Source organism: Myxocyprinus asiaticus, chromosome 18 (genome assembly GCF_019703515.2).
Source record: "Myxocyprinus asiaticus isolate MX2 ecotype Aquarium Trade chromosome 18, UBuf_Myxa_2, whole genome shotgun sequence".
NCBI lineage: Eukaryota > Metazoa > Chordata > Actinopteri > Cypriniformes > Catostomidae > Myxocyprinus > Myxocyprinus asiaticus.
Genome location: NC_059361.1, coordinates 16,962,962 through 16,979,659, shown reverse-complemented (window position 1 = coordinate 16,979,659; position 16,698 = coordinate 16,962,962). Strand labels below are relative to the sequence as shown.

The 16,698-nt window shown below is 39.8% G+C and overlaps 1 protein-coding gene across 1 annotated transcript in view; it reads right to left on the bottom strand.

Annotated features, from left to right (window-relative positions):
- LOC127456361 (protein mono-ADP-ribosyltransferase TIPARP-like) overlaps window positions 1-16,440 on the bottom strand; it is a 33,438-nt gene extending 16,998 nt beyond the window's left edge. Inside the window, exons 1-2 of the mRNA XM_051724807.1 lie at window positions 16,273-16,440; window positions 14,656-15,566 (exon numbers count right to left, since the gene is read on the bottom strand). Of these exons, the coding sequence (XP_051580767.1) occupies window positions 14,656-15,542 (887 nt within the window). The 5' untranslated portion in view covers window positions 15,543-15,566; window positions 16,273-16,440. The remainder of the gene's footprint in view (window positions 1-14,655; window positions 15,567-16,272) is intronic.
- Between the last annotated feature and the right edge of the window lie 258 nt (window positions 16,441-16,698).

Sequence of the window (16,698 nt, the reverse complement as noted above, 5' to 3'; positions counted from 1 at the left end):
AATAATCGTTCTAATAATCGTTAGATTATAGAGACACAAATGAGACTGTGAACATACAATAAATGTATTGAGCTATAAAATGAATGTGGAAAGCATAGTTCTGAAAAATTGGATGAGAAATGTTTGAGTTCATTTTGAAACCTCTGACATTGGCATTTTGGCAATTCTGAGAACATCTGAGACATTGTTGAGATCTAAGACTTAAGAGAAGACAAGTGAGATTTCTGGGTCTCTACTACTAAAAGTCTCCATTTAATGTCTAAGAGTAACAACTGAGATAAAGAGATCTCATTTGTAATTTTTCTTTTCAACGTGAAGTGCTAAATCTCTGAATGAATTCTACAAATCCTCCTCTGGAATGCACAAGAGCTGAGCTAGAATTGAAAAGCGATATCAAATGTTCCAGTGCATTTAAACAAATGACACGACACACTGCAGTTGTCAGTTGCACTGGAATTCATGTACGGTATGTGCAGTTCCTTCTCCAACACATCCCAGCAATAAAAACGCTTTAATATGCACAACAAATATTAAGAAATCCACATATGCAAAACTCAAAATGGGGCTGGGGCCGGAGTTTCTTTACTGAAATGCAGCCTTTGGTTTCACAACCCAAATATTCTTCTGCAGGAATTGCTCAGTCGCTAGTTTCGCTCCAGGGTGTTGCTGACTCATGCTAAGTCATCTGCACTCAATACAGCAGCAGAGACACACTCGACGGTGCCAGAATCTCTCTGGGGCTCGGTGACCGAAAACACCAGTGGATGCCGCACTCTTTCGTTCCACATGCCCTTTGCATCTAAAGCAGGTGTAGACAAAGGCCATTATTGAGAAAGATGGCTATCACTTCCAGTGTGAAGAGTGAAAACACAAAGAGAACCAAAGAGGAGAATGAAAAGAAACAAATCAGATGAGCAAAAACTAGCAATGGTATAATTCACGATGTATTCACGATGACTATCTTGGCGATATAAAATTAGCAACATTGCTAATATTGCAATAATTTTTTTAATGCACTTTTTATTTGGCCATTATATTGCCTAAAGACTGTCTCATTTGACTTGACAAATACTTAATAGCTTCTATCATTTAGGGTACGTTTACACCACAACGATGTACTAAAAACGGAAACGTTTTTCCTTTGCGTTTTTGAAAAGTTTCGCGTACAGACGACAACGTTGTCAAAAAGATCCCCGTTCACACGGATCTGCGAAAACGACTAAAAAGGCTGTATTATGCATGCCAGGCCAGTAGTTGGCGATGTCACTTTGTAAACAAACACTACGCGCCTGCTCACATAAGCAATCTTCCACAGAGCGGTGAATACAAACAATGAAGATGGCGATCACTGGTCGTAGTAGTGATGTAGTAAATCTACCCTTTGCTGAAGAAGCGTCAATAAACTCGATCTTGAGCAGCACAAACACAGTCCTGTAGTCCGCCATTGCAGTTTTGAATGTCTTGCGCGTTGTTTGGAAGTACTCGCGCGCATGCCTATAGACTGAACACGTAATACGTGTGCACATGACGTCATCGTTTTCACGAATTCGCGTTTTTGTATGTTTACACGGAGACGATAACGGGATCGTTTACAAAAATTTGCACTTTGAAACCCGTTTTCAAAAGTTTGCGTTTTCAGGCCCCAAAACGCAGATGTCGTGTAAATGAACAGCCAAAATGCATAAAAAGTTTTCCGTTTTTAGTTGAAAACGTTGTCGTGTAAACGGCCCCGTTAGAATTGGTAAGTCTGATGTGTTTCTGTGAATCAATTTTGTCCATTGAACAAAACTGTCCATTTCAATTAAATGATACATCACTCTGATTCCGTCATCACTCAATAACAAAATAGTGTGCATTATAACTTTTATGGACTGGCTCCATTAACCATTGTACGTGCCTTACTGTAATAGCCTTTTTTTGATGTTGTTTTTTTATTAAACAAGGGACAGAATAATTTTTTGTGGTAACAATCAACATTGTGCCACAAATGCTGTTGATTAAGGTTAAAGGAATCGTTCACCCAAACATGTAACTCCTTTTCCCACTGTACATCTAGCCATTGCAGACTCTAGGCACGATCATGATTTCAAGCTCGATTACACTTCCTAGCGATTGAATGATTGCCAAGGAGACTGCTGATGTCAAGATTTATAGTGAAAAAAGAGTTACATTTTGGTCTGTTCTCACCAAAAACTGATTGGATAGCTTCAGAAAACATGGATTAAACCACTGGAGTCTTATGGATTACCTTTATGCTGCCTTTATTTCCTTTTTTGAGTTTGAAAATGTTGTCACCATTCATTTGCATTCTTTGGACAAACAAACATATTATCTTCATTAAAATGTAATGTTAATACAAGTTTGAGTAGGCACAAGTGTAAGTAAATGATGAGAGAATTACCATTTTTGGGTCAACTGTTCCTTTAATTTATACTGAACCTGGGAACATTCCTTTAAATTGTTTTAGCAAAAATGATATGTAGGTAAATACAGTAAATGCTGTATATTGTTATACTGGTGCATATAAATAAAAATGATTAAATATCATTATTCTTTGTTTGTACTTTGCCAGAATGGCGAAATTATGGTTTCTTGAATGGAAAAAGTAAACCACCCTTTAAAGAGATTTTCAGAGAAAATATTTAAATATTGTGATTTATATTGAATATCATCAAAAGGCTGAAAAAATTCAACACATAATTTTTAGACTTTATAAAGAGAAACTGTAGAATGCAGTCTGTTTCTTTCTGTTCTTTCTCTCTGCAATGCTCATTCTTTGGCCAGAACACTCTCTGCCTATAATCCAGTACAATGAGGAAAGAACAGGGCATTCTGAGATTAAGGAGGAATGGGTGGTTATAGACGTGTCTACACAAGGACATAAAACGCTAAGACAACATAAAATAAAAAATGAAAAAAATAAACTAATTTAAAAATGCCTCAGTACAACTAGAGCTCTCTTTATCTCTCTATTCTGACAAAACCTGCACTGTCATACATGACGTCTTTTCTCCGATGCTGATTATCTGAAGGAACCTGGAAAACTGCACTTGGAAGCAACAGCTTCAATTTCACACACAGTACTTTTTAACACATACACATGCACATTTGTATAGTGCTGAGCTTATGTTACATTTTTCTTTTGGATGTGCACACACACATGCGAGGTATGTGATACAGGCACACACATTTACACCAGCATTCCTGACAGACTAGGTTTCACAGTAGCTCACTGACACACACTTTTCATTTCTGCAAAAGTACTTACTTCTATTTCAAGCCTGGCACTCAGAGCAAAAGTCGCCACCTGTGCTCCCAGTAACCATGGTGATCATTAACTGAGAGGGCGCCTGACGGACCAAGTAATAGCGCAGTGATAAAAATAGAAGTCCAAGTGCCCCCTTACCCTACCTCAGAAAAAAAGCTTGGTCACCCCATACCAATAACCCCAAGACTGCTTGACTCCTCTCTTCTCCCTTCTCCTCTTCAGCTCTAAAAATAATATTCCAGACATTAAATCAAGTGCAAAGATTCTCTTTGCTCATCAGCACAAGCTACTTTCTACTCCACACTTGGGATGTGAAAATTGAGCCTACACAGCTTCATAATCAACTGTCTTAACTGCAAAGACGATTTAGAGATAATGAGTTTGAATGGACACAAACCTTGATAAGAGCGATAGAGAGAGAAAAATAGGTGTATAGGCAGACAATTACTAGGGGAGATGATGGAGAGGCCATAATTAAAGCCAATAAAATGTGTTAAGGAAAACAAGAGAGAGAAAGGAGCGGTTGATAAGCCAGTTTAACCTCTCTTTATCTCCCTCCCTACCTGTGAGGTGAAGTCACGAGTGAATAACCTGTTCTGCTCTTCCTGTAAGCCCTGCTCGAGCACTGTGTCTCTTTGATGTCCCCCTGACCCAATCATGAGGCAGCGGTGACCATGACCTGTAACTGCCTGATGACTCAGTGGTATCAGGCGCTGAGATCAGCTAATGCGCACATGCACACATTTGACTCAACTCAGTAAGATTGAAAAGGATTGAGCGTACGCTTCAATGTTCAACAACATTATATTACCCTGAAAATCCAAGATACATGAAAGGCAACTGAAACAGGCATTTTAATGGTAAAAGATTCAGTCTAATCAATGACTAAAACCAGAAACATATTCTACACAAGTACACAAACACAAATGTTTGAACCTTGCACAAACTTAGGCCTAACATTCGACAATTACCATCAAATATCTGTGCCATTATATTGGATGTGTTGTTATGCAGTTCTCTAACTATAAATATACTAACAGTACAGTTTTTCATATTGTTAAACTCTTGCTATGTCATAACAGCAGATGACTTGAAAAAGAAAACTGATCATAAAAGACAAATTACGCAAATGCTTACAACAGCCACCCTTGCAACAATGAACATGTTAACATGCACACCGATATGCTAATCAGTTCATTCAATAAACCGGACAATGCAAGAAAACCGTGCTTGCGTGAGACTTGAAATCATCCGATTATTCTCTGCATTTGACGTCAAAACGTAAATTGGCATGTGCACACTTGCGCATACTGGATAAACAGGTAAGAATGCCGGTAATGCTGTTTACATGTAACACAAAACTGGGGTAATGGGCAAAAATCTACCTGTGTCATTTGAGTTTTGCATTCTTTAACTGTTTATGAAACTTAGCCCGATAAAGAAACACTGTTTGATTTGTCGGCTTATTAAGCATAATCGGCGTAAGAGTGTGCATGTAAACACGGTCATTACTGTGAATGCAGTGCATACTTAAAATACATTCTAACACATTTCATTTTTAACGCAACAACAGATAAAATAGTTCTTGCTTAGCTTAAAGCGTTTATGTTACCGTTTATGATAGCGAACTTGCGTAGCGCAAGTTTTGGATCTTAAAGGTGCTGTAAGTGATTTTTTCATGGAAAGGTATGCACAAAATTGTGCTACTCCCTGAAAGATATTAATGAAATAAGTGTCCTGAGATATCTCACCTGTCTCTGTGACAGCTCTAGACTCTGTAAACAGCAAACAAAAATGTTTGCTCTGATGCTTTCTGCCTGTCAATCCAGCGCAAAAAAACGCATGGAGAAGAAAAGACGCAAATTAACTGCAAAAGACTCGAGGAGAATTAAACGTGAAGCTACCAGAAACCCATTATCCTCCAGTGCCACCATATTCCAGAACTGCAACCTACCTGGAGAGTCCAGAAGTACAAGGTGTCAAGTGCTCAAAGACATGGCCAAGGTCAACAAGGCTGAAACACAACCACCACTGAATAAGATTCATAAGCTGAAGCATCAAGATTGGGCAAAGAAATATCTGAAGACAGATTTTTTAAAGGTTTTATGGACAGATGAAATGAGAGTGACTCTTGATGGACCAGATGGATGGGCCCATGGTTGGATCACTAATGGACACAGGGCACCACTTCGTGTCAGGCACCAGCAAAGTGGAGCAGGGGTACTGGTAAGGCCTGCTATCATTAAGGATGAGGTAGTTAGACCTTTTCGAGTTGAAGATGGACAGAAACTCAACTCCCAAACCTACTGCCAGTTTCTGGAAAGTACTTTCTTCAAGCAGTGGTACAGGAAGAATCCTTAGCATTCAAGGCCATGATCTTTATGCAGGACAATGCTACATCACATGCATCCAAGTACTCCACTGCTTGGCTAGCCAGCAAGGGCCTCAAATATGCCCAAATAATGTCTTGGCCCCTTCCTCACCTGACTTAAATCCTACTGAGAACTTGTGGGCCCTTCTTAAATGTGAGATTTACAGTGAGGGAAGATCATACACCTCTTTGAACAGCATTTGGGAGGCTGTGGTTGCTGCTTCAGCGAAAGTTGATCATGAACAGATCAAGAAACTGACAGACTCCATGGAAGGCTCATGGCAGTTACTGAAAAGAAGGGTGGCTATATTGGTCACTGAATATTTCTGAAAGGCCAAAAATTTGTATTCAATTGTCATTTTGTGATACTTATTTGTTGCACTTACTCTAAAAATTTAGAATAAACAATTGAGTTGGGAGAAATTATTTTTGTAATTTAGTTGCCTAATAATTGTGCACACTAACAGTTGCCTAATAATTGTGCACACTTACAGTCATGTGAAAAAATTAGGACACCCCATGACATTTTTGTTCTTTTTTAAGAAATATGGACATATCAATATTTGATCTTCTTTTAAACAATATCTATAGATAAAGGTGATGTAATTGAACCAAAAACAATGAAATTATAACCATGATATCATTTATTTAACAAAAAAATTTACAAAGATGCCAATTCCTACTGAGGAAAAAGTTTGGACACCCTATGCCCTAATTGTTGGTATTGCCCCCTTTGGCTGAAATAACCTCAATAAGACGTTTCCTATAACTGTCTACCAGTCTCTGACATTGACTGGGAGAAAGTTTTTCCCACTCCTCCATGCAGAATTTTTTCAGCTGTGTGATGTTTGAGGGGTTTCTTGCATGCACAGCCTGTTTCAAATCACCCCACAGCATCTCAATAGGATTAAGATCCGGGCTTTGACTTGGCCATTCCAGAACTCTCCATTTCTTTCTTTTGAGCCATTCCTTGGTGGATTTACTGGAATGTTTTGGGTCATTGTCATGTTGCATAGTCCACATCCGCTTCAGCTTCAATTTTCAGACAGATGGTCTTACATTTTCCTCAAGCACCCTCTGATACAATGAAGAATTCATAGTGGATTCTATGATAGTGAGCCGGCCAGGCCCTGCTGCAGCAAAGCAGCCCCAAACTATGACATTTCCACCCCCATGCTTCACAGTTGGTATGAGGTTCTTGTGTTCAAATGCTGTCTTTGGTTTGTGCCACACGTGTCTTCTGTTACTGTGCCCAAACAATTCAACTTTGGATTCATCTGTCCAAAGCACATTGTTCCAGAAGTCCTGGTCTTTGTCTAGGTGTTCTCTGGCAAACTTGAGTCTTGCCCTGATGTTTTTTTTTTTTTTGACAGCAAGTGTTTCCTCCTTGCACACCTCCCATGCAAATCAAACTTTTGCAGTCTCTTTCTTATGGTAGATGCATGTACTTTGACATCAACTGTGACAAGAGCTACCTGTAGGTGCCGAGATGACATTTTAGGATTGTTGGAGACTTCTTTAAGCATCATGCGGTCTGCTCTTGGGCTGAACTTGCTAGGACGGCCTGACCTGGCCATGTTGGCAGTTGTTTTAAATGTTCTCCACTTCTAAATTATTTTCCGGACAGTGGAATGGCTGATTTCGAATTGTTTGGAGATTTTTTTAAATCCCTTCCCAGACTCATATGCATCTACAACCTTCTTTCTGAAGGCCTCAGAGAGCTCTTTTGATCTCACCATGGTGATTTCACTCACTTCAACAATCAAGAGCAAACCAAACTAAATGCCTGAGGTTTAAATAAGACTCCTCCACAATCCTCTCTAACGATGTTCTAAACTTTGCACCTGATGTGGTGCACCTGATTCTAATTTTATGCATTTTAAGTAGTAAATAAATTTGGGGGTGTCCTATCTTTTTCCTCACCAAAAATTGCATTTCTATTAAGTACATTTTACAAATAATTTTAAAAAGACATTTCTTCAGTTTTATTAGTTTATTTATATTACCTCCATCTCTCAATATTATTAAAATGAAGATCTAATGTCCATATGTTGAAAAAGACAAAGGTTTTCATGGGGTGCCCTATCTTTTTCACATGACTGTATATATCCCCCTGAGAAAGACAAAACTCACTTTTACTTTGTTAAACATTGTGGTTTGAGGTTCAATAACATTTTGAATTGACTGAGAGCATTGTGTTTGTTCAACAATAAAATTAATCCTGAGGAATACAATTTACCTAATAATTGTGCACAGTGTATATTTCATTTATATTTAACATATCCTACCTCTTCTTCAATACATTATATCACCTGCACATACAACCGTATATCTGTATATAAAATATTCAAACAACATTACTGCTCTATTGCAGTGTTCTCAACTGGTGGGTTGCGACCCAAAAGTGGGTCGTAGGTCTATTCGCATTGGGTCGTGGACAGCGGTGAAAGAACAATGCCATGGTTCTCCCACTGAAGATGTTTCAGCGGCTGCCCAAGTGATAGAGATTATTTAATGATAATACAATGTTTAATGAAGAGATTTAATGATAATCTTGCATTCAGTTAAAGGCTTCTCATCTGCACAGCGATATTTTCGCGGTGCGATTAAAGCTTTCGCACAAGTGTAACGGTACCAGCTCGTGTTAATGATCTGCTCTGCTCTCTGATGCACTTGCTCAACAACCGAGCTTCCCTCAATACTGCGGCCCACAGACCTCAAAACTGATGTGACCCATTTGAATTCTAGTGAGACTTTTCTAGTTTAAAGCGTTACGGAGAAAGTCAAGTCAAACCTATCAAACAGACAGCCCTGACATGCCAATCAGCACTGAGGAGGAAAGAGCAACACTGTGCTATGCGCAAAAAAAGAAAAAAAAAAGGGAAAAAAATTTATTACATAACATCTCCTTTAAAAAGTTTCACGATTTTACATGAGTAAAAGTAACTGTTCTATTTTTAAAAATATTTATATTTTCTTATGAAACAATCTATAGGTAGAACCTATTAGACCTCATTTTTATATCAACATTTGCTGTTGTAGTTAAAGTTTCAAAATGTGTTTCGGTTTATTTATTTTTTTCCATCAATACTATATTTTATTATTATTATTATTACTACTATTATTTAAGACTAGCTACATTGACCTAACCATGGTAATGAGGAGCTTTTCCTCCTGTGTAATATGCATGTTCTGTTTGAATGTTGTTTAAATTAGGAAACAAATGGGATAATAATGGGCTCATAGCCTATAAATAAATATGCTCTTCAATTTTTAAAAGGGGGGGAGAGAAATATTCCTGTAGCTTTTGTTGTTTGCATCAACAACAAAAATAATGCCACTTGATGCATGCCCTTATAATTGAAAACCTTGATCAAAACTATGCAAGATAAAAAGAAATGCGACCCAGGACACATTAAATACAGGTTACGTTTTTACTATAGTGGGTCGCCACTTGACTTCTAATGTAAAATCTGGGTCCCGAAGCAAAACCAGTTGAGAACCTCTGCTCTATTGTATATTTCTCTTTTTATTTATCTGTTATATCTTATTTTATTTTATTTTTTTATGTCATTATATATATATATATATATATATATATATGTTTAAATGTATATGTTTGTATGTATGTACGTATATATGGTTGCATTCTCTTTGCACTGGAAGCTTCTGTTACCATGACAAATTCCTTGTGTGTGTAAGCATACTTGGAATTAAAGCTCATTCTAGTTTGATTTGCCTGACTGGTTTAAGGCATTCTCTGTACCAAAACTGTGCTGAGATATATCCAGCGCTTCTGCCAAACGGGAAAACTTGAGCCCAGCTGGCAGACTTAAATAATATACAGTTTCGCTTTTCTAAAAGCTAAATCACTGATCTTCTGATTTCACCAGCTTAAACACACAGGGCACTAAAGAGAGAGAACAGCTGTAAAAGGGTCAATGAAAGGGGGTTAGCTGAAAGAGAGAGAGGGAGAGAGAAGGGATCACACACATGAAGTGTGAAGGATTAGCAGCCCATAAAAACCTTGAGTGTCACTGAGCATGCCCAAGCCAAAGGCCTGTGCTGGGACTGTCATGTTCCACATAAAACTACGTCTAAAAGACAAGCTCTCATGATTAGCCTTTAAACCCCTAAACCGTGCCCCCTTGCACATTCGTACATGCTCCAAAAGCCAGTAAACAGGCACCTCTGGGTCAGCTGTGGTTTGTGGTCTCAGAGAGTCCACTGTGGCTGGAGCAATTACTGGATAAAGGAGGCAAAGAAAGTGGATAGAAGAGACAGAAAGCGAGATATTTCGTATGTCTATGCTCTACTACCCCTCATTCCAAAACACCAAAATACAGCATGATCTTCTTACTTCCTTAATCACAAACACGCACCCATTAACACACACACACACACACACACACAAAACTCACTTCTATGTGCTCAGCTTAAGCAGCCCAAATGCCAGTATTATTCGCACCATACGCAAGCGTCACAGTCTGAGAAGAATTAAACAAACACACACATTTGAATGCATGCACCTGATCACACACTACCAACCGTGAGATAAGGCTGTCAGCTGACTAAACTCGGCAATGAGACACTCAGCAAACAGATACTTACACACACACACACACAATGACACAGAGGGCAGATGCAGAAGTTGTACCAGTAACATGCGAACACTGTTTAGGGTTATATAATATATAGTTATACAGTGGCCCCAAAAAGTGTTTAGGCATGTAATAGAATTTCATTCCATAAGATAACAATATTAAACCAAGTGGCATCTGCAAACAAATAATGCTTTTATTAGCTGTTTTTGCAATTACTTTTAAACAGCAGGTCCTAAGATAATTTTAGTGGCTGTATGAAGTCAATGGATGACTTAATTGTCTTAATTTTGAACAGTATAGCAATTGTTTTAAAATGTAAAATCTTACAAATGTAGTTTTTTTTTTTATTTTACTTTTTTTTATGAAAAAAGTTTAACTCCTATTGTAATTTTTCAATATATGTAGGAAATCATGATTACTCGGATTAAAATGAAGACTCCAGTCATATCAGTAACCTTATAAATGTGGTTTTATTCTACATGTAGAGGGTCCGCACATGGGGGCTGCCATGTTAGAATCACATGACCAGCCAAATATTACTCGCTTAATCTCAGTAACTGTCCTGTTGTTTGACACTTTCCCTCATTGATTAAAGTAATCATGGCTGACTGTGAATACTAAATTTCTACAATGGCATCTGAAACTGAAAACTATTGATTTTAAATGATGCTACATCCAAGCCACTAGGTGTCAGTGTAAGTCCAAGATGACACAAAGACAATAGTTACTTAGTGCACCTTTAATAATAAATGCCATTTGGTTTGTAATGTTGTTATATAATGCAATGACATACATATATTTTTAAGTGTGGCTAGTGACTAGTTTTATTGCATTGTAGACTTTGTAGGGTGTACATTTTATCAAACTAAAAAAAAATCAGGTGTGAGTTGACATTTTTGACATAAATTGATTCAATGCCAGCAAGTTGAGTAAAGACCTGCATGTTTTCAAGACACTGATCCAAAGAGTAAGCGCTATCATTCTGTAATATCATGATAGCTACACGGAAACTCTGCTGTAATGAAGTCATCTGATGACACTGAAAGCAATAACGTCTCTGATTGACAGTTGATAATGAAGTGTAAAGGGCTTTCCATTCTTCCTTTTCAAGTGGTTTAAGGTAATAAATCTACCTCAATCAACACTCTTGACTTCCCGTTTTTTGTTTCCATTCTGGGTGGAAGCGCTCAGAAGAGCTAAGGGCAGTAAATGCTCTCGCTTCCCTCCTGCTCTCTGCACGAGAAGAAAAAGTCTCCAAAAAGTCTCAGGATGTTCTAGAGGCCAGGAACTGACAGGACGTGTGCTAATGTTGCACCATGCGGGACTATGAGGGAACTGTTTGTTCAGACTATCCTGCCTCTATTTTGCCTTTTCTCTTTGTCTCTCTCAGCAAGAGAGGAACTCATAAACATACTTTTTGCAGATTTTGTTTGTTAGAGAGATCTGACAGAGAGAGAGAGAGAAAGAGAGAGAGAGAGAGAGACTATTATCAGAGATCTTATTGATCAAATCCACTTCAATGACAACATACAATTGAATATATGTAGGGAAAGAGAAAAAAATACCCTAACAGAGTAATTCCATGGTACTTTGATATATACCATGGTATTGAATGATTACCATATTCATATACAATGGTATTGACAATTTTAGAAGGTATTATTATTATGGTATTACCATAGTATATGCCCCATAATATTACCATGGTACCACATCAAAAACCCTGGTAATACCATGGTACTTTTTTAAGTTAAAAAAATGGAGGAGAAAAACGAATGAGTTAGAGAGTAATAAAAGTCAAAGAGACCTCACCCATGAGAATAATTTCATGGGCTGTCTAAGGCGTTATCTCCATTCTCTCTCACACACACGCAAACACCTTGGTTTCAGGTCACCGTGCCCTTGGTGCTCAGCGTGATTGTGTGACAAACACAATCATCTCGCTCTCAGCTGCTCCCATGGAGACCAAACCTTCAGGATCAAGGGTCACAGTTCTCACACACTGCTGCACAATGACTCAAGAATGAAAAACGATTCCCACTCATCTATTTGTCAAGAGTATCTACAACAATGAACAAAGCTTCTACTCTCATACATTACTGAAAGCCAACATAAACAGCAACAGCCTGACAGATGATCATTTGCTATCATGGTTTTATAACAGAAATATTAGGACAGTTAACACACATTTAAAACTGTATGAATGTAACTACAATAGATAATAAAATATCAAACCAAGTGGCATCTGCAAGTAAAGGATGCTAGATGTTTGTTTTTTCCCTCAGAACTCCCTTTTTCATGCATTGATAATCCGAATTTTTTACCAATTATATATCGGGATTTTTTCCGATCTAAATGGGGTATCCGTTGCACAATAGTCTTTGTCTTTCAAAGTAAATGTTATATAACCCCCTTGTGGTCTCCCAAAGCTATTACACCAGACATTAAACAGAAGCCCAACTGAGTGAATTGGAAAGCACGCAAATTAGGCTTCTAATTTAACTGTCGGATAATGTTAATATACCGATGCCTCAAAAATATATACATAATATAACGTGCCGATCAGTAATCAATATGTTATGGCATGCCTACTAACTGGACTTTTCTTAGCCATTTTTTGCGATTACTTTTAACCAAACAGTCCCAAGGTAATTTCAGTTGTATAACTTCAGTTGTATAACACAGGCGACTTAGCTAAATTACATTAACTATGTCTGGCAACCAGAGTGTTCAAATACATTTTGTCTTAATTTTAAAAAGCATATCTATTGTTTTATCATTTAAAACCTAACAAACTTCTTTTTGTAAAAAAAAGTTTTCCTAGAAGAGTGTGCTTGTGCTATTTTTCTTTAAAATAAATGCCACTTAGTTTGATATTTTATCTACTACAATGACATTCATACACTTTTAACTGTGGCTTGGCCATCTGTCATATGGACACACTCATTTCTGTCCCTAAACATTCTGTAACATTGCACACATGCATTCTATGTAGTTTCTGCACACCAGTAGAAAGAAAGATACTCTAAAAACCCTAACAAACAAAAAAAAGATGTGGGGTTGGGAGATAGGGGTGTGGTTTACAAGCGCTCTGTGGGTCCCACATTACCCCTAAACTACCATAGTCAGCACAGCAGGAGGTTAATGGTTGTCTTAAGCTATTAACATTAAAGAGGTTTCTGTGAGCCACAGTTGCTATAGCTGCCTTTTGTACATAAGCCAAATGGGCCAGCAGTGACACTTAACTGGACATTTATTCTATTAAACACTACAGACAAAGATCCCATAAATAGTCAGCTGTCATACAGGAACATTTCCATGACAAATCAGCTATACTATCTTGAAGGAGGAAGCAGTCAGGAGCAATGTCATGGTGAGCATTAAAAAAAAATCACTGCCGGGTCTCTTTTGCTTTGTCATGACCAAGTGCACTTCCTTTTGGAAATCACTTTTGCATACAGATCAGGCTTTGGACCTAAACTAGACTCTCACAAACAAAAGGGCCCTTTTTTGGTTAGGCAAAAAATCCTGCTAGGCCATAACCTCCACGACTTCCGCTTTGACCCAGAAAAAAAAAAAAAAAAAAAAAAAAAGTGGCAATGGAGTGTACGGTCAGTAAGTGGATCAGTGTCTCAGGAAGCTAGTGTGTATTTGTGTGTGTACACAATCAAATAAAGAAGACAGAAATGTGTATGCCTTTAAAAGCTAAACAAAATTGGCATAAGCTTGCAGAGTGTGTGCGTGCATGAATGTAAGTTCACGTCTGCGTGCATGTGGGTGGGTGAGCATGTGTATAATTGTGTTTGTGTGTGCGTCTGAGGCCATTTCTTTGCATGTCTGCAAGCGAGTCTGCGTGTGAGCCTCTCTGTCTGTGCAAGGCGTGCGTGTGACTGCCTGTGCGCAAGCCACAGTGAGTGGGAGCCTGCGTGCGTATGTGTGTGTGTTTGACTGAGCCAAGAAGAGGCGAGTCATGCAAGTTCACAGCTTACAGCTGTCAGTACACTTCCACATGTCAGTCCAGCCAACAGAAGTGAGAAGCAATCTAGTCACATATACCTTGTTCACAACACGCACATAAGCATACAGGCAACTTTCTGTCACATACTTCACTTTTTTATCTCACTTTGACTAGGTGCCTCCCACAGGGCCTGATTAAGGTATTGCGGGGCCCTGCCAGAGTTGGGGGGCCCCTTGCAGCCACGGGCCCCTGCAGCCTTGGTCTCCCTCAATACACCCTCACTGATTATACCAGCCCAATTCTCTGCTATTTTCTAACTGATCAAGACATGGGCCACAAGCTTGGCTAGATTTCCTTTTCCTTATCGGATAAAGCATTCATGATTCAATAAGTAGCTCAAAAGATTTCAATGAAAGGTGGTGTCAGCCCCTAAGGCATTACCAGTAGCACTTACAGAAACTTAAGTCTGACATGTTCGTTGTCCGGATTGCAATAAAGCCTTTCCAGTTGTTCTTGAGAGTCATCTGATATACTCTGCCAGATCTGTGTGTCTGCTCTGCGGATTTGCCAGTGGTAAGGTAACACAGTGTGATGCTGCGCACAGTCACTGCCATAGACGCAGACGCCCTGGAGGAAATCCACACAGATCGATACCGCGTCTCCTTGATGCGTGTGATACTGGAGCTGGGTCAGAAGTTCAAACACTAGATCCAAAGAGGCCTCTTCGCTTTTATCCTGAAAGATCTCGCCTTTCAGCGAGTCCTCTTTGATGGCGAGGCAATTTGCACCCTGCAAGGTCTCAGCGGTGTAGATGTCATTTAACTTCGAGCCCGACACGTCGGAGGAGGGCGCCGCCACGTCGGGTTCCTGGGGCTGGAAGCGTCGCTCATTAGCGTCTATTGTCACGCGCTGAATATCCGTAACCTTCTGTTCCACCGCGAGCTCGCTCACGGTCACTTCAGCGTCCGCGTCCACGGCCATTAGCCCGGACACGGCGCTGTCCTCCTCTGCCCCGTCGTCCTCCTTCAGGCACACCTGACTAATCCTCGACTGCTTCTCCACGGCGGGGGTGCATATATTCCGCTGGGGTCGAGGCGGGTTTCGCGGAACAAACACCCCGTCCCCTGATACGAGAGCGTCCGAGCTTAATAACGTGCTCAAAATAGGATCCTGTAACGCGCGCAGGCATTTGGCGTCCAGTTTTCTCTGCGCGTGTTTCTTTTTGAAATAGGGCTTCACTAGCGGGATCTTGTCGGCGAGTCCCATCTGCTGCTCGGTGAACTCTCCGGTTCCCATGGGCAGCGCTAATGCTGGCTCAGCGGTGTCTGCTGCCTCCTGCATGGTACAAAACTTCTCCTCCGACACCTAGTCAAAAACAGAGAGACGTGATGAGTGTTTAAAACGAGCATTAGACAGTTTGCCCTATCAGTTTACTCCTAGGCGAGCATTATTAGGTGACTAATCAATACATTCATCAGGGCGTAAGCTGAAACCTTTCCTTTCTTGAGAAGAGAGGAGGGAGGAGGTGGCATTAGAGAAACAGAAAGTTTCTTTAAAGACCCACCACAAAAAGCATCGCAATGACGATTCAAATACATCCATGATTATAAACAAAATGCCTTCTGTCATCTCGATTTATCCGAGATGCATCGTTTCCTTGCGAATCAACCAGCCAAACGCAAGCCGTCCGATCTCTTGGGAGTATTTTGATGGCTTGATCTAGATACATCGAGTTGGGAGCGTACGTGCCAGTTGCCAATAGCCGCTCGTTCGAGTTCGCACGTACTGCCTGTGTTTAAAGCGATCCCATCGCGAGCGCGTCTGCCCACTGCGGCGCCTGACCCCCATTCTGCTACAAATACAGAAGCACACTTACGTATCGGTCAAATCTACCACTAGCCTACATATAGATCGGGCTAGCAAGTGTGAGAATTAAATGTTAGAACAGATAGCCCAATATCAGCCCTTTTCCCCCGCACGCGATGCATAAACAATGCTCCTTTAAAGCGTAGATTGGGTTCAGTTCAATCCTGCGTATTCGTACTTCAGGCTCCTGTATTTCCAAATATACCTGTAAAACTTCCCGACTCTTTTTATGCTATTGTAGCCCGTCCCGGGAAATCCGCACTCCTCGCTCACACAGGACAGGGCTTTGCGTTAACAAAGCGCTCGTCCACAGAGTCAAGCTACCCCGTCCGTCTCCCGTCGAGTCTGAACGGCTCGCAGCTGTTGCAGAGCACAAGCGCGATATGACTCGCTCGTCCAATCACTAGGCGAGAAGCGCTGAAGGGGCGGAGTTTGGTTTCTGCTTTGAGAGCAGAGAAAAAAAAAAATACATCAGGAAGTTGTCCAATGCGTGCATGTGTTTTGACTCACCCCACTAGCTTGCCAATGCCAGAATTTATCAGGTGTTGTAATTTAATTATTTGTGTTTTTTTGCGTATTCAAATTCTATCTCACATTTTAGTAGAGAAAATGAAAACAGCTAAAAAGAGGA